Source organism: Aethalodelphis obliquidens, unplaced genomic scaffold, assembly GCF_003676395.1.
Source record: "Aethalodelphis obliquidens isolate GAN/ISIS:26980383/991018 unplaced genomic scaffold, ASM367639v1 scaffold17, whole genome shotgun sequence".
Taxonomy (NCBI): Eukaryota; Metazoa; Chordata; class Mammalia; order Artiodactyla; family Delphinidae; genus Aethalodelphis; species Aethalodelphis obliquidens.
In genome coordinates this window covers 31,704,578-31,714,636 of record NW_020837961.1, presented here as the reverse complement: position 1 = coordinate 31,714,636, position 10,059 = coordinate 31,704,578, and the positions used below count along the sequence as shown (strand labels likewise).

The following is a 10,059-nucleotide window of genomic DNA, read 5'->3' as shown; positions in this document are numbered from 1 at the left end:
GCAGCACCCCAAGGGTCACAGCAGCACCCCAAGGGTCACAGCAGCACTATTCCCAGTAGCCAAGATACGGACGCAGCCCAAGTGCCCATCAACAGATGAGCTGATAAAGAAGATGTGATATACACACACACACCCCACACACCACACACACACACACACACACACACACTGGACTACCACTCAGCCATAAAAAGAATGAAATTTTGCCATTTGCAGCAACATGGATAGACCTGGAGGGTATTATTCTTAATGAAATAAATCAGACAGAGAAAAACAAATACTACATTATATCACTTACATGGGGAATCTAAAAAAATACACCAAACTAGTGAATGAAACAAAAAAGAAACAGACTTACCGACATAGAGAACAAACTAGTAGTCACCAGGCGGAGAGGCGAGATAGGGGTAGGGGACTAAGAGACACAAACTACTGTGTATAAAATAAATAAGCTACAAAGATATACTGCACAGTACAGGGAATATAGCCAATATTTTATAATAACTATAAATGGAGGTAACCTTTAAAAATTGTGAATCACTATGTTGTATGCCCAAAATGTATCTAATATTGTACATCAATTACATCCCAATTAAAAAAAAATTTTTTTTTAAAGATTGCTGCCTTCAACCCAGCCTGTGTGCCACTGTGAGACCAAACTTTTTCAACATCAGTCGTTACTTACGGACCCAGCAGTCAAGGTCACTGTGTTAATCTCTGCTCAAGAACCAACCTCCAAGCTCCTGAACCTGGAATTGAGCAACCGTCACTTGACCTTGAGACATCCATCCCAATCGCTACAGCCACACTTCAGCAGGGCTCTGGCTCCCATTCAAAGCATAAAACACACCTCCCCTGTGAGGCTCTGGGCTAATGCAGGTCTTTAAGCGGCCACTCCCTCCCCAAAGCCTTAACAGACCCTCCAATACACACTGCTCCTCTCTCCCTCCTCTCCGTTCCGTTCCTACATTTCAGCACTTGGATCCAGCTTTATCTCCCCAACAACACGGAGCTCTAAAGGGTGGGGACCAAACCCCGTAATTTCTCCCCACTCCCTCTTGGCAGTCCCTCCGGACCTTGCTAGCTATTCTAATTCTCTCACAGCTTTCAGGGGCTGTCTCAAATACCAAATACAGGCCCCCTCAAAGAGACCTACCTTGACCTCTTGAAGTAAAACTCCCATCACCCAAATCTTCCTCCAATCTGCCACCATATAGCATTGATGCCCTTCTAACAGACTGCATAACTTATCACTTACTCTATTTCTTACTTATTATCTATATGCCTCCACTAAACTGCCAGCTCCACAAGGGCAGAGATTTTCTTTTTTGGTTCCCATGACATCCCCAGTACTTAAAACAGTGCTCAGCCCACAGTACACGCTCCATAAACGTCTGCTGGGCTAAGCACAGTCTAGGTGTTTCGTAAATACTAGTGGGTATCGCCCCACACCTGTGACATGGCTATCATCAAAAAGACAAAAGATAACAAAGGTCGGTAAGGATGTGGAGAAAAGGCAGCCCTCATTGCACTGCTGGTGGGATTGTAATCTGGGGCAGCCCCTATAGCAAACAGTACAGAGGTTCCTCAAAAAATTAAAAATAGAACTACCATATGACCCAGCAATTCCACCTCTGGGTATTTATCCAAAGAAACCTGAAACACTAACTTGAAAAGATATATATACACCTATGTTCACTGCAGCATTATTTATAATAGCCAACACACAGAAGCAACCTAAGTGTCCACTGATAGATGAATGGATAAAGAAGATGTGATATGTATGTACACTGGAATATTACTCAGCTATAAAAAAGAATGAAATCTTGCCATCTGTGACAACATGAATAGACTCGGAGGGCATTATGCTAAGTGAAATAAGTCACACAGAGAAAGACAAATACCATATGACCTCACTTACTTGTGGAATCTTAAACAAAACAAAACAGAACAGAACACCAAGTCCACAGATACAGAGAACAGATTGGTAGTTCCCAGAGGCAGAGGTGGGGAGTGGGCAAAATGGATGAAGGGTGTCAGAACGTACCAACTTCCATTTATAAAATAAATAAGGCATGGGGGATGCAATATGCAGCATAGTGACTACAGTTAATAATACTGTACTGCATTATTTGAAATTTGCTATGAGAGTAGATCTTTTTTTATTTTTTGAGAGTAAATCTTAAAAGTTCTCATCACTAGAAAAAAAAATTTTTGTAGCTCTGTATGGTAATGGATCTTAACTAGACTTATTGTGGTGATTATTTTGCAAAGCTCCAAATATAGAATTATTATGCTGTACACCTGAAATTAATATAATATTTTATGTGAATAATAGCTCAATAAAAATTTTTCCAATAAAAAAATGTTAAATACCAGTAGATATAACTTTTTACACGGGCCTCTCACTGCTGTGGCCTCTCCCGCTGCGGAGCACAGGCTCCGGACGCGCAGGCTCAGGGGCCATGGCTCACGGGCCCAGCCGCTCCGCGGCATGTGGGATCTTCCCGGAACGGGGCACGAACCCGTGTCCCCTACATCAGCAGGCGGACTCTCAACCACTGCACCACCAGGGAAGCCCAGATATAACTATTTTTAAAACTTCATTTGGACTTCTCTGGCGGCGCAGTGGTTAAGAAGCCGCCTGCCGATGCAGGGGACACGGGTTTGAGCCCTGGTCCGGGAAGATCCCTCATGCCGCGGAGCAACTAAACTCATGTTCCACAACTACTGAAGCCCGCGCGCCTAGAGTCTGTGCTCTGCAACAAGAGAAGCCACCGCAGAGAAGCCCGTGCACTGCAGTGAACAGTAGCCCCCTCTCGCCACAACTAGAGAAAGCCCGCGCGCAGCAACAAAGACCCAGTGCAGCCAAAAATAAATTAATTAATTAATTAAAAACAAAAATTTCATTAAGCAAACCTTCCTAATTCAAAACATAACATGAAATTACTTCTCTCAGACACAGACACCTTATCACCACCATACTACTTTCCTGGTCAGACTATGCTAAAACTCATACAGTAGCAAAGTGGCCTAAAGCTTGGGCTCTGGAGCTAAACTCCTCCTGGATTCAAATCCCACCACTGCTGTGCGTGTTCTTATCGCCTTGGGCAAGTTACGTACCCTCTGTGTGCCTCAATTTCCTCATCTGAAATCAGCTCACAATACTTCATAGCTTTCAGGATCTTAATATGAATTAAGACTCGTCAAGGGCTAAACAATGCCAGTAGTATTCAACCCACGTTGGTTATTATTTTTCTATGTTAATAGTGGAATTTGATTCAACCAAAAAGAAATTTCTATGACAAAAGATTTCCAAATGCTAGTCAATGCTTCCCAGCCTGGGGCGAGAGACTATTACCTCACAGGGTACCTGCGATACTCATGGTGCCACTTCCTGGTTCACTTTCTACCAATTTCTGATATCTACACGCTCAGGCTTAAGTGGGCAAAATAAACAAGACGCGGGATTTTTCAAGGCAGAAACATTCTTATTCATCACTGTACCGCAGGGGCCTATCTGGGTCAGGCCCGGGCCAGCTGTTTGCTCGATGGACTAACAAGGCCAGGATCGCACAGCCTCACCACCCCATCCCAGACCAACATGCTTCTGCATCAGGAAACGGCTCCTACTCGGCACCGATGTCCACGTCCCAAACCCAACCACGGCCCTTAGGAGTGAGGCTTCTCACCCCAGTAAAGTCTGCGTGGACTAAACGAACAAACTGTAGATTGCCCTTCTTGCTCCTAGAACTGATTCAGAAATGTGATTATTAAACAGTAAGAGGAACTCGACGCCTAAGGCATTCCACCTGCCATCTTCAGGAGTGGCTAACTTCATGAATAGGGGAACTGTGCAAGACACTGAGCACGGCCTCTCCTCCACCAGGAAGAACCCCTGAAGGCCTAATGCACGCACAACATCGTGGCCACAACGGGGCACCCAAGCGTAGATGCCCAAACCCTCTTAAGGGGAGCCCAGTTAGGGCAACAAGGCACACACAAGACAAAGGAAAAAATCCAGACACTCGAGAAACTCAAAGGGGAGGAGAAATGGAGACAGTGCCGCCGCCAAGCTAGGGGTCAGGAAGGACTGATCTCGGACAAACGGCAGGGCAATCGCATTTGTGCTTTCATTCAACAGATCCATGTTGGGCCTGCACGGTCAAGGGGCAGGCGAGTGTCCCAGAGGACTGAGCGGAGCTGCAGACAAGGTCACACTGCAAAAGGCCCCGAGGGCCACAGGGGGTCATGGAAGTTTCTGACCTTGAAGGCGGAGGAAGAAGGTGCACAAAGCAGTACCTTGCACACAGACAATCACTTCTTGACAATAAAACATTTGACGAAAACATTTGTTTGGCTTCTATAACATCACCACTCTGGAGTCAGTGCGGTGAAGCATGAATGAAGTAGAGTCAGAGAAGAAAAATCCTGTAAATCTAAGAATAAAATTACATGTTTTTTTCTTCCTTCTCATTATCACCATGGATCAAGTTTTAATGTTCTTAGACCAAAACATTTTACAACATAAAAGAGTGTATAACAAAAAGATATGAATAATGTAACTTATCTATGCAACTGCTGGGCACATGACAGTACTGAGTTATCTGCACTAGTTCAGCCCCTTCAAAGCAGAAAAGCTGTTCCACGCTCTCCAGGGACCAAATCTAGGGGTCAGATGAGATACTGCCAAAAAAACAGGTAACCTATATTAAGCGCTTACTAACTTCAAGGCACTCAATCCTCACAAAATCCTCTGAGATTGGCACCACTGTTAACCCCATTTTGCAGATGAAGAAACCAAGGACAGAGAGGTGGAAAGCGATGGAGCCCTGAGTCAAATCCTGGAAGCCCAGCCAGAGGGATTTATAAGGCTGGCAGTTTATAACAATTCAATTATTATATCTGGTTTTACTAATGATGCATTATTCAAGTTCTTGGTCACTTAAGAGACCCATTAAAAAAAGAAAAAGAGGGCTTCCCTGGTGGCGCAGTGGTTGAAAGTCCGCCTGCCGATGCAGGGGACACGGTTCGTGCCCCGGTCCGGGAAGATCCCACATGCCGCGGAGCGGCTGGGCCCGTGAGCCATAGCCGCTGAGCCTGCGCGTCCAGAGCCTGTGCTCCGCAACGAGAGAGGCCACAAAAGTGAGAGCCCCGCGTGCCGCAAAAAAAAAAAAAAAAAAAAAGAAAAGAAAAAGGCCCAATCTATAGAAAACATGTCCAAAATAGATAACTGTATAAATGTTAGTATTCAATTTTTTAATGCCACATCTTCGGACGCTCCTGTTTCACTGATCATTGACAAATCTTCGCTTCTGAAGCCATCTTTTAAGTCTTCCTGAAAGGAACCCAACTTACAAAGTAGGCAGAAAACCCGCAAATTTACATAACACCTATAAATATTCTCTTTTCAACAGACTCCCTGACACACATGAGGGAACTTTTTCTGAAAAAATTCAAAATACTTTGAAAAGAATTCCCTAAAAATAACTCTCTTCAGAACTCTGCAGTTTACACACACACACACACATACACACACACACACACACACACACACGTGCAGTTTAGATAGATATGCAGCTTAGATAAATATAGACAGACAGACCCATATCTATCCTCACCCCCACCGAGGTACATGTAGGGTAAAACAGTCTCTAAAAAATACACATATAGATGGAGTATTTAGAAAATGATTTTGAATATCAGTTTCACTTTCATTATAGCTTCGATTAAATGAGCTTAGTTATAAATGCTTCTATAGTGAGTATTCCAGAGAACAGCTTCTAAAATTCTAACATTTTTTACCAAAACAAACTGTATTATACATATAAACAAAACCAGAAATTAAGATTTACATCAGATCATTTTTGAGCCTATAAGTAAAATCATTCATCATATCAGGGGCTTTGACATTTCCATCTCTGAGCACAGAGACTGAGCCTTCGACTAATGCTGTAACAAATGAAAGTCTATCATTTCCTTTCCTTTCCTTTCAGTCTGGGTTGGCTTCCTACACTAACCAGGAAGAGGTAAGAGGGTACGATTGAGTAAAAATGCAAAAATGTATAGATATACACCAGTGCTTCTCAACCGGGGCAGTTCTGCTCCCCAGGGACATCTGGCAAGGTCTGGAGACATTTTTAGCTGTCACAACTTGTGAGGAGGGAGGAGTGACTGCCACTGGCATCTAGCGGGTAAGAGGCAGAGATGCTCCCAGGACAGCCCCCCACAATAAAGAATTCTCCAGCCCAAAATGTCACTAACATCTCTGCTGAAAACTCTGATATACACAAATATGACTATACTGCATTTGTGAAAAGTCAATATGCCAAATGTTCAGCATGGTTCTCTCAGCAGGAGTTGAGTGATTTCTATTTCGTTCTTTTCATCTTTCTGCATTTTTGTAACACTACACATCTGCCCTTTACAATCAGGGGAAAAAATCTATTTAGGAATAAACTTTTAAGAGAAGGACAGACTATCTGCTCCCCATCCTGACGGGGCTTTTTCTCCAAGGACTGGTCTCTTTCAGCCTGCTGGCCTTCAGGGAAGGTCCAGTGCATTTTTCCTCTAAAAAAAATCACCTCTCCACCTTGAAGCTGTTATTCATTAGTCCTGGTTAAAATGAATATTCCAAATATCTCAAAACCAGCCCTCTAAATGCTCCACATACGAGGAAGAACACTGAAATGTAAAACTGCACAGCCTCGCCAGTGAAGTTATAGCTACACATCCTGTTTTCTAAACAGCCACAAGAGACAACATAGAATTAAGGGCTGCCACCAACGTGAGAAGTAATGAACATCTTAAAAATTACTGGCACACAATCTGAGTAGTCCCTTACCATTCAAACCACTCCCCCACCCATCCAAAACATGCATTTGGGGTCACTACTGTCGCTGATGAAAAACAGTAGACAACATTATATTTAAATGTGTACATCTGCAGTCAATGAGAAATTCTCCTAAAAGTTAAATCTTAAACACAAAGGCTTTGCAGTACTCTATTGAAGCGGTAAATCTGATGATGCCAGATTCCCAACAAATCATTAGTAATGATTTTTCCACATGCAATCATTACATCACACGGGGGGGGGGGGGGGATACGAAACCTGAAATTCAAGTTCTTAACAAGAGGGTGTATTCTAACACAAATTAAAGGCACTTGGACAAAACCCAAGATTACAATCCTTTAAAGTCACATCTTCATCCCAAAGCTACTTAACGCTAACGGCAAGGACCACTCTCTAACATTTCTGAAATCAATATTCCATCCTCCCGTGGTCCTCAGGCACACAGGACGGCTCACGCAGAGATCAGGCACGGGTCCCTCGCCCACCCCGGACCACTGGCGGCCGAGGGGCCCGCCCTTCCCCTCTGCACCGCCGCCGCCCGCAGCGGCCCTGCTGAGGTGGCCTCGGCTCCCACCTCCTGAACTTGGGGCCGGCGTGACTCACGCCCTGTCACATGGCACGGGAGGAGGCCGGGCAGGCCACCGTGGCCAGGTGTTCAGGCTCGGCCCGACCGTTTATTTGCCTTGCAAAGTGGCCCGAGCGCCGGTGCCGCCGTGGGGGCCGGCGGCCTCCGGGCCTCTCCTCCCTTGCACCCGCGCAGCCGCCCTGTCACCTGCCCGTCCTCACCTGAGTGGGCAGCAGGAGTTCCCCTTCCTCCGCCTGCCACAGCTCCACCACGTTCGGCAAGGGCTCGATCGCTGCACCAACACCAAAAAACACACCGCGTTTTTAATGCACGGAAAAAAAACGCTTCCTGTTTCCCGATTGTCCCCCCGTGCACCCGCCTCACCAAAACAAGCCTCCCTTCCCTTCTAGAAGCGGAGGCCACCCGAGGAGCGAGCCGAAGATCGGAACACAATGGACGGGGTGCGAGCCGGTGGCCCCTCGGACGTGCGGGCTCGGGGGCTCTAGCGCTGGGGGGACGGAGAGGAGAGGCCACCCCGCGGGACCCTGCGCTCCGCATCCCGCAGCAGCTGGGACGGGCGTGTGCGGGACACGGCCCGGGCGGCCAGGGAACAAAGCTGCAGGAAGCCGGGCCGCGGCGGGGCCCCAGCTCGCGCCACACAAAGCGGGGGCTGCGCCCAGGGCGCCCGGGGCCCGCGCACAAAGGCTCCGAGGCGCGCGCGGCTAGCGGTCCGCGCCGCGGTCCCCGAGCCCCGCGACTTCCCAGCTTTCTGTTGGCGGGGGGCGGAGGGTGCCGGAGGGGACGCCGCGGTTAGCAAAGGGTACCAGCCCGGAATTGCAACCGCTTTCCTTCCTCCTTTCCCGTTCCTCCCCTCGCCCTCTTATAGCTTTCAGCAGTTCCCCCAAAAGAAAGGGGGGGCGGGGTGGAGAGGGAAGCCAGCGGAGCGGCGCCAGGCTGACCTTGTCCCTGAGCCCCTCCCGGGCGACAGCAGGGCAGGAGAACCTGGAAGACGCCCAGCAAGAGGTTCACGGCCGCGGCGGTGAGGCAGTAGCAGCCCGGCTGCGGGCGTCGGAGCCCCGCCATGCTGCTGCTCGCACTCCTCTGCGCTGCTCGCCGCGCTTGCCTCTCGCTAGCTGGCGCCCCGGCCTCCTCGCCCCGGGCCCGCCCCCGCGCCGCCTGCCCCGCCCCTCCCCGCGCCGCGTCGCCTCCGCCCCCGCCGCCGCCGCCGCCGCCGCCGCCGCCGCAGCTGCTGCAGGCCAGCCTCGGGCGCGCCGCTTGCTCCGCGCGTGTGCGCCACAGATAGGGAGGGACGGAGCGCGGCGGGGCGCGGGGAACGTGGACAATGCGAAGGCCGCAGCCGCCGCCCCGCCCGGCTCGGAGCACATGGCTGCGGGCCCGCCCCGCGGCGCCCTGCGGCTACCCCCCTACGAGGCTGCGGGGCCCGGGCACGTTCCGCGGGCGTGACAGGGGAGCCGAGAGCTGGCGGGAGGGGCTCCCGGGCCACTATCGCCAAGAACTTTGGGGTGGTTTCCGCTTTGTTTGGGCACGCTGGCCACGATCGGGTTATTACCCACAGGGGCAGGGGCGGCGGTGGGAGGTGGAAATGAGGAGTCGCCCAGCAAGAGGCCCCAGACAGGGTATTAGTGGAAATAATGCAGTGGTTGTCAGGAAAGGCGAGTGCTGTCACATGGCTACTGCCAGTTCTGCAGCGAGGATATCCGGTGGCTGCAAAGTCTGTAATTTAGAATTAAAAAGAGCTCTCCCAAGACGCGAGAGGCTGACCTCAGCGCCGCGTGGCGGTGGTGGGCCCGGCACCCTCTGTGGAGACCGTCCAGTTTGTGACAGGTGGGGAAGCCTCTTCCTAGGGGGTTTAGAGCTTTAAAGACCCTGCACACACTCCTTTCGGATTCCTATTGCAAAATTTAGTCAGCCTCTTCTGAAACCTGGTTGGGGTCAAGGACGTGGTGAGTTGCTGTCTCTGACATTCACGGGGTAATATAAGTGATACTTGGAAATACATTTTTTGATGCCTATAACTAAAAAGTACGTCTAAGATCTGAGATCTCTTTTAAGTTAATATCATGCCTTTGCCAGTGGTATCAGGAGCAAGGTTTTTTCAGGGATCTATTTGCGCGACCTGGAAGTACTGGCAATCTTAAGATATTTTTAATTTGCTGCTTCCAGAGTAGCTTGTATGAAATTCAGAGAATATGAGCCACGTAGAATGAAGAGGGGAAGTGACCGTGGCACACCTGTCTGCTTACATTGATCCTCTATTTAATTGCTTCTGGTGCCTTAGAGTCTAGACAATGGCAAAGCAGTGGTCGAATAGCAGGGCAGATGCGGAGAAGGACTAAATCAATTATGGATCCTCTCTTTCCCAAGGACATAATACAGTACTGTGAACCCAATCTCACACTGTCTGGGCATAACTCTAAACAAGGTTAAATAGCCTAATTGCTTGGCCAGAACTAAACATTTAAGAAGATTAGCACAAATATAAAACCTCGATGTGAAAAAAAAGAAGGGCACTTTGCATTATCCACTCTCCAGTATTCTCTCTGTCCCTTGCCTTTTTTTCTGTGTTGCCTGCCAGCATCTACCTTTCCTTAGCAAGGATCTCCAGTCCCATCCCAACGCG

The 10,059-nt window shown here is 48.6% G+C and overlaps 1 protein-coding gene across 6 annotated transcripts in view; it reads right to left on the bottom strand.

The window, feature by feature from the left end:
* Positions 1 to 8,539, bottom strand: part of TMEM131L (transmembrane 131 like) — a 159,836-nt gene extending 151,297 nt beyond the window's left edge. For 4 of the 6 annotated variants that reach the window (XM_027117225.1, XM_027117228.1, XM_027117226.1 and 1 more), the window contains exons 1-2: positions 8,378 to 8,538; positions 7,640 to 7,710 (exon numbers count right to left, since the gene is read on the bottom strand). In XM_027117225.1, the coding sequence (XP_026973026.1) occupies positions 7,640 to 7,710; positions 8,378 to 8,501 (195 nt within the window). In that variant the 5' untranslated portion in view covers positions 8,502 to 8,538. Of the gene's footprint in view, positions 1 to 7,639; positions 7,711 to 8,377 lie in introns of all 6 variants that reach the window. The other 2 variants (XM_027117234.1, XM_027117230.1) reach the window with 2 other exon arrangements.
* Between the last annotated feature and the right edge of the window lie 1,520 nt (positions 8,540 to 10,059).